The sequence below is a fragment of the Chiloscyllium plagiosum genome, unplaced genomic scaffold, assembly GCF_037043375.1.
Source record: "Chiloscyllium plagiosum isolate Xiang-an unplaced genomic scaffold, Cpla_swu_hap1 HiC_scaffold_33, whole genome shotgun sequence".
Classification (NCBI taxonomy): domain Eukaryota; kingdom Metazoa; phylum Chordata; class Chondrichthyes; order Orectolobiformes; family Hemiscylliidae; genus Chiloscyllium; species Chiloscyllium plagiosum.
In genome coordinates, this window is record NW_028270171.1 from 11,283,081 (window position 1) to 11,297,687 (window position 14,607).

The 14,607-nt window shown below is 40.3% G+C and overlaps 1 protein-coding gene across 1 annotated transcript in view; it reads right to left on the minus strand.

The window, feature by feature from the left end:
• pold1 (polymerase (DNA directed), delta 1, catalytic subunit) overlaps positions 1–14,607 on the minus strand; it is a 109,888-nt gene that overhangs the window by 51,014 nt on the left and 44,267 nt on the right. The window contains exons 14-17 of the mRNA XM_043679658.2: positions 13,946–14,034; positions 11,946–12,062; positions 10,946–11,059; positions 6,868–7,015 (exon numbers count right to left, since the gene is read on the minus strand). Coding sequence (XP_043535593.1) covers positions 6,868–7,015; positions 10,946–11,059; positions 11,946–12,062; positions 13,946–14,034 — 468 coding nt within the window. The remainder of the gene's footprint in view (positions 1–6,867; positions 7,016–10,945; positions 11,060–11,945; positions 12,063–13,945; positions 14,035–14,607) is intronic.

Consider the following 14,607-nt stretch of genomic DNA (forward strand, 5'->3'; position numbering starts at 1 on the left):
TATGCTTATTGGCGATCAGTAAAATGAAAGGCAATTGTACTGAAACATCAAAGATCCTAAGGGGGCTTGACAAGGTAGATTTTGAGATGTTTCCTCATGTGGGGAATCTAGAAGGGATTCCTTTTCAGAATAAGGGGTTGCTCATTTAAGATTTCTTCTGAGTGTGTCATTAAACCTAGAGAAAGTTGGTTAGCTCAGTTGGTTGGACTGCTGGTTTGCAATGCAGTGGATTCCAATTGTTTGGGTTCAATTCCCACACTGGAGATGCCTGTTGTGATTTTCTACTCTGTATTTATCAGAAAAAAAAACTTCCTCCTCACAACTGCAGTGGGCTTTCTCTGCAAAACTGTCCTTCTAGCTTTACTTCAAACTATGATGGATAAAACTACACCAACCACCACCCATACAAAAAGCAGGGAATACTATTTGCAACCTGTAAGGAGAAAATTACAGTTTTCAATTAAAATAAATACAGCTTCCTAACAGCTGAGTTGATTAACACAGTAAACAGCTGAGCCACAAAGAGCAAGGAAGTCCCAGGCCCAATTGCCTCTCTGCACTATGTTAGCCAATCTGACAAAGAGGCAAATAGAAAGTTGTAACTGGCACCAACATCCACGAGTCAGAAAAGACTGGGAAGATAATTATTCAATTCCTGAAATCTATTTTCTGATCCTTATCAGAAGTGATAGCGCAGCTGATGAGTGAGGAAAAAATTAAGTTCAACTGCAATCATCACAAGTAGTAAAAAACCTTCAATACAATAAATTCAAATCATGAACAATGGCTGCATTTGCAAGAAGTCAGGGTCTCTCTTGTCTATGGAATTGAGCCAGTGAATATCAGTGCAGTCGAGAGAGGAAGGGAGAAAACTCGTGAGGAGAAAAAAAAAGGTTCACAACAACAGAAAAAAAGGATGTGGAGAAACAAAATTAAACTCTAGTAAATTTTAAAATCTTTCTAGAAAAAATGACCAAAAATGAGAAATGAAAATGATTTGTGCAAGCATGAAAGATTGCAAAATAAGTCTTGTAGAACAACCTGACAGTGCAGAAAGGAGCTTTAAAAAGCTGCTAATACAGTAAAGAACCATGGGATTCAAACCTGGTGAGTCTCAACTTCGAATAAACTTCACTCAACCTTCCAGAATCGAAATCATGTACAGCAGGCTTCAACAAAAATTTCAGTCACTCGATGGCTTCTTTCTCCACAGACGCTGCTAAAACTGAGTACTTCCAGAATATTATTTTTAATTTCAGAATTCCAGCATCTGCATTACCATACATAAATACCTGTTTGGCTAAGTGAGTTGAGATTAAAGGGGCAGTCACACTGCAGTCTACTTCCTACAATTGTTAGGGGAAAGATGATGCCTGTGGAAGATGTACGAAAAAAAAACGTGTCCGGACTGAAGATGATTCAGGAGTTTAGAGTGAAGACCTTTGGAGTCAGATTTTACTTTTGCAGCAATTTCCTTTAGGAATCGAAATAGCTCGAGAAGAATGCACAACCAGTAATCTACAGAAAGAGAAGACTTAATAATGATTGACTATGATTAATATCTAGTATTCTTCCAACCTTTATGTGCACTGTGACCTCTTTCCCGGCCAGGAACAGGCTCATGTCTCATGGCGCACGCAGCAAATCTGCATCCACTGCACAAGCTTGTTTCATAGGTCAATGAACCGCCTGACAGCTAATCTAGTTCTACCCTTGTGCAAGTTAAAGACATGGCTCTTTGTCTTTTATGAGTTCTTTAAATGAAAAAATTAATCTATATTGGTCCAATCTAGTTCCTTTGTTATGTTAAACATCTCTATCTGATTCTCCTGGCTGGCTACGAAAAATCTGATAGCTAAGATGTTTCTAAGCTGGGTATCATTCTTACACTTTCTGAAACATTGTCAAAACTTTTATATTGCCAATTGAACAAAGAAACCAAAATTTAATTCAGTATTCCAATCGAAGTCTTATACCAAAGACCAATACAAAAATGCTTTATTTATGCCATTCTAACTTTAACTACACAGCACTGATCATGATCTTTAAGTGAATTACATATGACAATACAACGTGTTTTTGCAGCAGACTTCAGTGCTGTACCCTGGAGAAAGCAAGTGTATGCAACATAGATAAATAGGCATATTTAACCAAGGTAATCCTTCCCTGCCTCAAACTATTGGAAGTTTTAATTAGATGTCATTTGATGCCCTCCCTGGGGCCTACAGAAATCAACATCAACTGGCAAGTCCACTGGCAAATGGAACCACGATAATTCCTACACTCTCAAACCTATTCGAGACCTGAATCCTTACCTGAAGCAACAAACGCCTGAAAAACTCAAAATAACTATGAATTCAAAGTAGGATGGGCCTTTCGAGCTAGAGAAAAAAAAACTTCTGAGGATTAGCCAAATCAGATCTGTGCTATTTGTTTTATTACATATATCTTAAGGCAAGATCCCGGTCTTCAATATTAACCTAAAGTTCCAACCAATAGTCACTAGTTTCAGAGTAGACATTTTACCACATACTCCTTGAAATAAATTATACAATCAAGTTCAGTACTTGACTAAAAGAATAAAATCAAGCCACTAGACTTCATCCAACAAGGTTCACCAACAATCAATGAAGAGTTAAAGTCTAACCAACTAACATGTAAGTGTCGAAATGTTATTTTGACAGTTATAAACCCACTTATCTGTTATAAACATCTCATATCGCATGACTGCAGTTATCCCCTGGGATAAGACTAGCCCTGTAAGTATGCCAGAGGTCCAAATGCTTAGTATTCACAACTTTGGCTAATCAGTTAAATTACTTTGCAAGGAGGGTTTCTGTCTTTATTTTCTTAAGTCCACATAAAGCAAAACTGTATTGGATTTCCAAATCTTTTCAAACAAGGGCATGAGGAAAACAGAAGTAATTGTGCTTACATCATGGCTATCTTGTCTGTAGATCAAGATCAATTATTTTTCAACCACTCATTGCAAGGCTAGTCACTTATCACAATGAGATGTTTGAAAACAATATCTTGCACAATTTACAAGGCTCAGATGAAAATGTATCAGTTTCCTTTCCCCACCTTGTCCAAGATCTTACACAAGCCAGCAATGTCCAGATAGGCAGCCACCTGAATTTATATCTCCTTCATGACTATTATGTAACTAAACTTTAAATGGTGCTGGATGACAAACCCCACTGACATGGAACAACAATGGAAAGCTAGAAGACAGATGAGAAGAAACTTGTCACTTTTTTTAATATATGACATCTCCGCCATCTCCTTTACCAGATCAGTTAACAACCTGATGTGCATTTTTTGTGCCCTCAACTTCCCTCTGCTCCACTGTCCATAAGACTGTCAATTATATTAAACCCAGGTCTTCTGGTTAGTGCCCCTCCTGCCAGCAGAAAGTTTCTCTCTCTACTCTTTCTCATTTTTACTGGACTGCTATGTATCTTAAAGATATTTTCTTAACAGCTTGTTCAACCTCTGCAGCAGGTGAGTCTCACTCAGAGGTAAGGACACTAGCATTGCACCACAACAGTCTACGTACTCCGTAATTTCCTTGGTCAACCTCTTCAGAGATGTTATTACACACCTCTGGCACAACTGGACTTGAACTTGGGTCTCCTGGCCAAGAGTGAGGGACAATACCATTGTGTCACAACTGCCCTCACTTCTCCTCTGTGAAAATCTTTCATCATTTGTATAGTGGTTGGAACCAGGTGGACCTCATTAACTACAAGGTTTACAATTGAGGTTGTTAACCGGCACCAATCAGGAAAGCCCTTTCTGACCAATATAACCAGATGTCCTACACCTGCACACACCCGATATGGGTGCTAGGGAAAAATAAGCACTACCGCTGTCAGGTGATAGTGTGTGGGGGAAAAACAAAAAAGAAGAAAAATAAAAAAAAAAGGAGCATCAGAGGAAAAAATATATATAACTAGGAGATTAGAATCTCAACTGAGGACTGACTGTGAGCTGGCTGGCCACAGCTAGTGTACTGTGCACTAATTATCAAACGGGCACTTGGTGACAGGACACTGGCCTCTGTGCAGTTCTCAATTTGGAACATGTGTTTTAAGCTTCTGACTAAACATCTCTGCCCTCAGAAGAACAATGCCAGCTCTCTTGCCATCCACTGCACCACTCTCTACATCAAATGAACCAATCTGCAACCTTGATACTGTATTATGTTTGACACTGAGGTGCTCTTGTGACCAGATATCCACACTAAGACCAACTATTTCCACCTTCATAACAGCACTCAACACTACCCCTGCTTCAATTCATCTGATGTCACGATCCAGGTTTTCCTTATCTATAGGTTCAACTATTTCATTACTGCCACGGCCAACCTCCTATTTTCCACCTTATGTTAACTTAAACATGCTCAAAGCCTTGTTGTCTGCACCATAACTTGCACTGAGTCTTATTCAGAGTCATACAGCAAGGAAACAGACCCTGTAGTCCAACTCGTCCATGCTAACCAGGTTTCACAAACTAAATTAGGCCCATTTGCCTATGTTTGGCCAAATCTCTCTAAACCTTTCCTCTCCAAGTCCCTGGCCATATGTCTTTTAAATATTGTAACTGCATCCACCACTTTCTCTGGCAGTTCATTCTATATATGCACCACCTTGTGTGAGAAAGGTGCCCCTCAGGTACCTTTTAAATCTTTGCCCCTCACCTTAAACCTACGACCTCTAGTTCCCAGCTCCCCGACCGTAGGAAAAGAGATTTTTGCTATTCTCCTTATCTATGCCCCTCATTATTTTATAAATTTTATAATGTCTCAACGAATCTAAGTTGTTGCTACTCTTCTAGCCGTTAACTGAACTGATGCCCCTCAATCCATTGTAAATATGGGCCAAACTTGTTCTCTGGCTTTATAGAATTAGTTTACCTTGGCCACAGGAGACACCGGAGCACAAAAACTGGTCTTAGTGACCCACAGTTAAAATCAGCTTGATTCCCACTGCTGATCACGATCTTTCTTGAAAGTATCCTGGTCAAACACAGGACTGGGGCTCAGTTGTGACAGAGTGCTAATAGCACAAGCGCTTGTGAAAGCAGACCCAAAGAGAATAATAAAATTCTCAAACTTATGCTCAAATCCCACAATCTCTAACCTCCTGTAGCACTACAACCTGCCAATTCTGCCTCTTGCACATGACTGATTTACTTTGCTTCACTGACAATCATGGCTGCAGCTGCCTCAGCTCGAGGCTACCAAATTCCCTTTCTAAAAATACACCTTTCTCCTCCTCCAAAATGTTCCTGAAAATACACATCTCTGACCAAACGTTTTGTCATCCACCTTTCTCCATTCCCCTTTTCTTTTGGACCATGCTCTTGTCAAGTGCCTAATTTTATTATGTCAAAAGACACAACACTAATGCACGGTGATGTTACTATCTTCAAGTAAAGGACAGAAGACATGAAGCAACTTCAGCACCTCCTATTTCTGAAGCAGTAGGAACAATCAGAGAGACACTTCTTGAGGAAAGCAGAGGAGGGTGAGCAAAGATGCTGCTGACAAATTGATTTACAACATCTTATCCTGCTCAACACAACTTCCTGCAAAGCTTAACCACAGTCTCCCTTCTGAGAACATAGTGACAAGACTCATCACACAACTGCAGTCTTCTGACTACATACAGCTTGGTTGGCTATACATATTAAGACATATTACCCATATACGGATACACCCATTTGTTACAACCATTTTAAAAAATCTGTTGTGTATAATCTCTTCTTGGTGAGAAGTTGTTTTTAAGACATTTAACATTTAAACATGGCTCCCATTAGTGTTACTGTATCAGTAAAACAGAACGTCTCCTTTTTAGTCTGAGAGCTTTACTCATTTGTAATTCAGAAAAGTTCTTGGAAGCAAGTTCCAGTATTATTTTAGTTCTATTTCACAATTATGTAAAATACCGAAATATTACGTTCCCACAGCTCTGCTCATCATCTCCTCACTGAAGTCATGCAACTTTCATGTCAAGAGAAAAATACTGGACAACTTGTCTCATATAGATCTGTCAAACTGTCTTATAGCTGATTGAGATAAGGTGTACAAGATTATTCCTTTGATTTATTTCCCCTTTCCAAAAGTGTAGTAAGTCCCTAACACCTCAGTATAATTTAGATTAAGAACTAATTAGCACAGGGAAAGTTAGCTCGAATGCACACCAAGCTTTAGTACAAATATAAGAGATATTGCTTTGTCTTTCAAACATACAAAATGTAGTGATGAAGCCACAGCAGTACTTCACTTACTCTTCATTTTTTCTTGGGCTGTCACAATTTAGGTAAATCCTAACTCCCACGATTGGATGACAATAGGGTGGCTCCTTCTTGAAGCATTGGGTCACAACTGAGCTACACTTGAACTCAACATGCTTGAAGGTTACTAGACCATTAGTGGTGTTTTGGTGCCAATCCAATGTTTATGATTGGTTTTATGCAGTTTTGGATTGGATTTAGCTTAATTTTGCAAGCCATCAAGCATAATTTCAACCAACTCATTGGTCCAGCTCCACAAACATAATGCCCTCACTTATGATAGGTAGCTTATGAGAAACCATCAATTCCTGGACTCTTTGTACCTAAAATCAACTCTCAACTTTTGAAAACGTAAAAAGCATGAAAACTCTCCTACAAATAAAACTAAAATCCATTTGCTTCTCAGTCAAATAGCCCGGTAGAAGTAAATCTTACCTAATATGCACGTGTTTAGAAAGCAAGGAAAAATTGAAAGTAGTCACTCTGCAGGCTTTTGTTTGGGAAGTTATGAAAGGAGGCAGGAGCAGGTGGTGAAAGGCAGAATGAGAACACAACACCAAAGCTCACCTGTGATATTTCCAGGCAAGGTAGCTTGCCGACCTGTGCTCCAGTGAAACCATACACTGAATTTGCACTCACTTTCAGGGCAAGTTGACGACCATCAAGAACCTTTTGTTTGAATGGATCCGTCTCTTTCTTTAGTTCTGCCTTTGCCCTTGAATTGGGAGGGGGTAGAATGACATTGAAAATATGTTACTTCATTTGTCAGAGTATAAATGCCATAAAGATCAGGGCCCTTCTAACGCTAACCCATCATTTGAATCTAATCTCAGGTCAGCAGGCTGTAAATGCTGCCCATTCTTTTTGGGCAAATCATTGCACAATAGGTATGTCTCAAATATATGAAAATGTGACATTTATAGCACAATTGAATGTTCTATAAAATCACCCAAGCAGCCAATAAAATGACTTGCATGGTCAAAAAACCCAATCTTGTGCAAGGTTATTGTTATAACAATTTGAGAGAGAAACAGATGCTGATTCATTCCATACCAGGCATAGACAATTCCTGACCTGACTATTTGACACTCACGTCTGGTGCAAGATATACTAACCCTTTTCACAGTAACTACTACTTCTTGAGTCCCCTGCCCAAAGATAGATCAGAGCCACAGTGTCACGCCTTCTAACATGGACGGAGGCAAGTCCCTAATCCAGTCTTGCCAGAATGGGGAACAAGTCCCATGTTGTTGGCAAAAATCTGATCCACACTGAACCCCCAAAAAACTCAAAGTGCTATGGCAATATGCAGGTTGCAATTCCAAAACTACGAGTTGTGACAGAGGTTTCAATCTTCTTTCCAACACATGCTGACCAGGAGTCTCTCCCACTCTTACCACATGCATCGTCATGTGTTGGAAGTATTCACACACTAATACTCAGCCTGTTTGGCTACAATATGGCGGCATTTCCTGGGGTTGGTCTTCACTGTAGAGTTATGGCCGAGGAGGCTGGGTCATGACCACCATGCCACAAGACCTTCTCTCCAGAGTAACAAAGATAAAAAATCTGTGACTGAACATAGGACTAAGAGCAAGTCATTCAGCTTCCCAAAGCTGTTCCACCAGTTAATGAAATCATGAATAATTTGTGAGCTGACACTGTAGACACATCTTTGCCTCTCAAAAAAAATCTATCAATGTCAATTTGAAAATGAGCCATTGATCTCACGTTAATTGATTTTTGTAGCAAGAGTTTGAAACTTCTACCATCCTTTATGTAAAAAGTGTTTCATACCTCTTAGCAGGCTGTGGGTGCAAAACTGTTTACAGTAATCTCTATAGGATAGTCTAATCAGGGTTTTGCACAGCTGAAGCATAACTTCAACCTCTTTCTATTCCAGCTGTCCAGATATAAAAGCCAGCTTTCCATTAGCCTTTCCCAGTACCTGTCCATGATAATTTAATTTAATTTGTTAATATCGGCAAGACTAAGGAAATCATTATTGACCTTCGATGGGATGTTACTCATGCTCCCCTACACATTAACAGCACAGAAGTGGAACAAGTGGAGAGTGTCAAACTCCTGGAAGTGGTCATCCATAACAAGCTTTCTTGGACTCTTCATGTGGACGCACTGGTTACAAAGGCCCAACAAGGTCTCTTCTTCCTCAGGCAGCTGAGGAAATTTGGCATGATGGCGAATACCCTTGCCAATTTTTATAGGAGCACCATCGAGAGCATTCTGTCTGGATGTATCACTACCTGGTATGGCAACTGTACCATTCAAGATCAAAGACAGTTACAGAGTGTGGTGAACTCGGCCTGGACAATCACAAAGGCCAACCTCCCATCTACAGAAGCTATCTACAAGGCCCGCTGTCAAGGAAAGGCTGCCAGCATTCTCAAAGATCCATCGCAGCCTGCCAATGTTTTTCTACAAGCTCTACCATTGGGGAGAAGGTACAGAAGCCTGAACACGCACCAACCGGTTTTGTAACAGTTTCTACCCTAGAATACTGAATGGACTCTCAAACTCTTAACATTCACCTGTACCTATGTTTTGGTTTTTGCCGCTGTTTACCTATTATTTACTTATCTATGCTACTTAACAATGTGATCTGCTGGTATTGCTCGCAAGACAAAGCTTTTCACTGTGCTTCGGTACATGTGACAATACATTCAATTCAATCTCTTCCTCAAATTATCTTGCCAACTCTAATCTTGTGTACTATTTCCTATGGAGGAGAAAGTGAGGACTGCAGATGCTGGAAACCAGAGTTGAAAAATATGGTGCTAGAAAAACACAGCAGGCCAGGCAGCATACGAGGAGCAGGAGAATCGATGTTTCGGGAATAAGCCTGAAGAAGGATTATGCCCGAAACGCCGATTCTCCTGCTCCTCGGATGCTGCTTGGCCTGCTGTGTTTTTCCAGCACCACTATTTCCAACATCATGATCCAAGATTGGTCCACTCGTTCCAACAGAGCGTTTGTCTAGCTGGTCGCTTCAAGTATTTACCAGTGCTAAATCAACTACCAGGAGGGATACAAGGTTAATGCAGATCTTAGCCAGGGAGGCATACCATTCTAATGCACAAAAGCAGTGAGGTGTCTTAGCTATCTTTAGATCAAAACTTAGGTCAATTGGGCAAATGTAGCATAATGAAGGAAAGCCAGCATGGATTAGCTATGGGCAAACTGTGTCTAAATAATTTGAGAGATTTTTTAAAAGTGAAGTAACAGAGAGGGCCATAGGAAGTAAAGCTGTTGATGTGGTGTACGTGGACTTTCAAAAGACATTTGATGAAGTGTTGCACAAAAGATTCATGAGTAAGGTTTGAGCTCAGCGAATAACTGGGACAGTAGCAACATGGATATGAAACAGTGCAACAGAGAAAATGGGTGGACTTTGATCATTCAATATGATCATTTCCATGGCACGGAATTCCACAGGTTCACCACTCTCTGGCTGAAGAAATTTAACCTCATTTCAGTCCCAAATGGTGTTCCCTATATCCTTGAGTTGTGACCCCCTGGTTCCAGACTTCCCAGTCATCTGAAACACCCTGTCTGCATTTCGACCATGTAGTCCTGTGCATGGATATGGAGAAAACAGGAAGTGGCACTAGGCAAATTATTCCTTCAGAGAACTAGTGCAGACATGATAAACTGAATGGCCTCTTTCTGTGCTGTGTTCTGAGAGAATATTGGCCATCCAAAACCCACATGTTCCGCTTTCTCAGCATTCATCAGAAGGCATAATTAACAGAGGCTTGAGACACATTTCCAACCTGTAGCATCAGCAAGGAAAGTTTTATGGAACAATAGGGATGGTCATGAAATAAAGTAGAAGTGCAATTAAAATGAAGTCTGATGAAGCAAACGCAACTCATAAACTAATATCTTGTTTATGCTGATTTAGTTCTTTTAATTGCACTTCTTTATTCATTTAGTCTCATTATCGTGCTCTTTTCCCAAGGATGTTACAATTTCTCTCTTTCAATATGTACTCAAGATTTTAGAACATTTTCTCAAGTCTGCTTCTACCACACATCATAAAAATAGAAGGAAGAATAATCCATACAACCTTGAACCTGATCCATCATGTGTTATAATCATAGCTGACCTTTTACCTTCATTTCACTTTCTGCAGTATCCAGATATCCCTTAATTCCCATAACAACCAAAAGTCTCTCTTCATCTTAACATATTCAACCAGTGAACGTTCACAGCCATCTTGGATAGATAACTCCAATTGAAAAAATCTTTCAGATTCTTATTCTTAAATGGGTGGCATCTTATCCTGACTCCAAGTCTACACTTAGAAGCCAAGGGAAACATTAGAAATTCTGTCAAGCCTTCTTAAAGCATTTTATTCAATGGGATCACTTCTCATTCTTTTACTCAATTCCACTCAACCTCACCCAGACTGACCCTTTCCTCCCAGAAATCAATCTTCTTGTTCAGGCAGTGCATTCTAGATAGCAGTTCACCATTAAAAAAAACCTCAACTTGCCTCGAGCTCTTTTGTCAATTGCCCAGGCCAATAAAAGCAAATTTTGACCAATTAACTGAACAAAGTCCAATAATTACAGCTGATGAATTAACAAATACTGTTCCAATGACCAAACATTACCATACTCACCTTTTCCTTGCAGACAGAAGATTTTCCAAGATTTCTGGAAGAAGACCCTTTCGCACTGAAGCTTTGACAAATTGGTCACCTGTTGGAGTCTTAATGAATTGGTCTGAAGAAAAACTTGAAAGGGAAAAGGTAGAGTGTCGAGGATAAAGCCATAAAATGAATACTGTCTTTCATTAAGGAAAAGCGAGCCTCTATTATAAGTTACCATTCCACATGTGTTTTGGTTCCACCAGCTAGGGTTCCTAAGCTTCCAACATGCTTATGACTTCAAGATTAAAAAGATACAGCAAGTTGAATGGACTGCTCAGTATTACTAGAAAAGTACACTACTTGCAGTGCAGCTGAAAAAGATAAACTAGTTTGATCTGGTCTTGGCCAAGTTAGCCATTTCCAGAGAGCACTCGATAAAGAGATATAGCAACTGAGAACTGTACCTTCTGGTGTATCTTCTAGCCATCAAGGAAGAGTATGGGCAGGCTGGGAGGAGATTGGCGGAAGGAGCAGGAGGGGGTAGACCAGGGGTGGGTAGGGTGTGGTGAGACAGGAGGTAAAAGAGAATTGGGAGAATGTGAAGGGGAGAGGGTGAGATATGAGAGAGCAAGAAAGGTGCGAGTGTGGAGGGAGAGTGGGAGCAGGTGGGAACGCAAGTGGGGAAGGGGAGGGGGTGAAAGAGGGGTTTGTGATTGGTGAAGAGGGGGCCTGTTGGGGGAGAGGGGAGAACAGGTGGGGTGTTGCGGTTGGAGAAAGAGGGCTGGGTGGGCGAGACAGGGGCAGGTGGAGAGGGTGTGATGGAGAGAGCAGTGTGGGATGGGGTCATGGAAAAAATTGGAGGGGGCTAGCGAGAAGGAGATATGGCAAATCTCACCTAATTCTGATTAGACTAGCAGACTGGATGGTTCGGCAAAACAGTAATGTCCCTAAAGCAACTAAGATTGCAACTCAATCACTTGAATACTCATCACCTAAATATAACCAATTTTTGAAAAGCCACACAACTCACTTGTACTTTTCCACAGCACCTGGCTTCAGCAGTGTTGTGTAACAGAGGTTATGTGCCATCATTATAGATGGATACAGTGAGGAAAAATCAAGAGTTGTAATGGGGATATCATAATACCTGTTGGAATAGAAAGCAAAAATTACTCTTTGTGAAGTACAGAATGTTGTGCAGCCTTTAGAACACAAACTTCTACAGAATAGACAGGGAATAAGAGAGACAGAGAGACACCCTGTTCAATGTACTCTCCAGCAGAATACAGGTCAAGGGCAAAGCCATACACGTATGAGTTACAGGGGAAAGAATATGTAACATTTATTTAATGTTCAAAATGAAAAGAAATTATTAAGGCTCACATGGTACAGGAGAAACATGACTTTGAATTTCATCCCTGGCCTTATGAAGACCAGGCACATGAATTACAACAGTCAACAATAATTCACTTGATATCACATATGGAATAACATACATTGTCGAAGCTCCTACCACGTCTTAGCTGGCTATAGCTCAGACACAGTTCAGGTAAGTTTCAAATTTAACACTAATCCAAGCACATTCACAGATAAGGTAAAGTGTTACGACTGGCCTCATGATTTTCACCCAACCCTCAGCAAGTTGCTTTGACACTACCTTCCAAACATGCTACCTCTACCATCGAGGACAAGTGAAGCAGGTGCAGAGAAGCAAGTTTCCCTGAAAATAACATATTCTGACTTGGAACTGTATTGCAGTTCCCCCAAAGTCACTGGGTGGCACGATGGCACAGTGGTTAGCACTGCTGCCTCACAGTGCAAGAGACCTGGATTCAATTCCCGCCTCAGACGACTGTGTGTGTGGAGTTTGCACATTCTCCCAGTGTCTGAGTGGGTTTCCTCCAGGTGCTCCGGTTTCCTCCCACAATCCAAAAACATGAAGGTTAGGTGAATTGGCCATGTAAGTTGCCCGTAGCGTGAGGTGAAGGGGTAAATGTAGGGGAATGGGTCTGGGTGGATTACGCTTCTGCGGGCAGGTGTGGACTTGTTGGGTCAAAGGGCCTGTTTCCACACTAAGTAATCTAATCTAATTACCAAAATCCTCGAGTTCACTTCCTAATAACATAGTCAAAGTACCCACACTACATGGAACACAGCTGGCCAAGGCACAGCTCATCACCATCCACATATGTGTAATTAGGGACAGATAACAAACACTGGTCTAAAAAAAAGTGTTCCCACTCCATAAAAGAATAAAAAACAAGAAATTTCTGATCTCATGCAAAATGACACTCCAGTGGGGATCACTCTAACAATGTATGCAAGCAAAAGGGATAAACAACTTTAAAATTCAATATCAAGAACCCAAATTGGTGAATGGTTCTGCAGGCTGCATGGGTAAGGGCACAATAGAAAATTACTGATCATCATTTGGCATTACGTTTCAGAAAAATTTTAAGCCTCCCTCAAATAAAATGAGTTTTATGGCATAATATGATAGTCTTTGATTGCCAGTGGAAGCAAAAACCATCTACTAATATCAGTTAGTAACTTGAAAACTCAGGTTTATACCCATTCCTCCCTGTTCTCTTCAGCAACTGAAGCTATTGATTAAGAAAAAGATCTTAGGAAGGCAGTTGCATAGGAAATATATTCTCCTAGTCACATCATTTACTCAAAGTTCTTAGCCCGAGGGGAAAAGAACATTTTATCTGCACAGACAACCAATTAAAGAGCTAGTGAGTGTTCCATGCAGACAAACAATAAAACAGTCATTAATAAGAAGTTGCTGAAATTAAATAGAGAACACTAGTGTAATTAAAAGATCATTCAGCAGCAATGAGGAGATGCCAAAACATGGCTTTAAAAGGTTGAACACTACAAACAGAAAAGACTAAAGGAGGTTGTGTTAACGAGTGTGGAAAGAATAGAAGTAAACAGCGAAGTAATGTGCCAGGATTCCAATGCAGAATCACCCCATGTTCAGCCAAGTGGCAGATTACTTCAAACATTGAATAACCTAGCCGTTACCCTTTAACTGGCTCAATGACAGTGGCGCCAGTGTAGTCCTCTCCACCCTCTGTTTTGACCACAGGCATCACCAAGTCATGCTTCATTGCCTAGAAAATTAAGATTAATACAGCATCACATTTTACTTTAACAATTCATGAGAGGTTTTGCAACTCATTTCAAACAGTTGCTGTATTCTGTGGACTGAAACATCATAGGTTGAGTTCACAAGAGCCTGCATTACTTTTGCCTCTTTACAGACTTGCACTTGCATGAAATGCCTAAATACATTTTTTGTTAACAACTCTATTTGCAACCTGATCACCTTAGCATTACAAAACAGTTTGAAGGATTCACCTTCTCAGCCTCTCTTCTTGTCTAAGGCACAGCAACCCTCATGCTAAACCACCAACAGTCATCTCTCTAATGAAAGACCAGCCATATAGTTTAGTAAGACTCTGGCAATTTTACTTATTTTCACAATTGCTGTATTTATTTAGTACTTTTCAAATTGTAAAACTTTCTCATCTGTTTGATAGAGAAGGTTTTCACCAGCAGATGAACTGAGGTAGCAAATTTGGACAATGCTACAAAACTCGAAATAAATGAACTTTGTGATACAGTGGATATATAGTCAGAGGCTCAGTAATTTAAGCAGTCGAAAACTCTGCTGTTAGTACTAG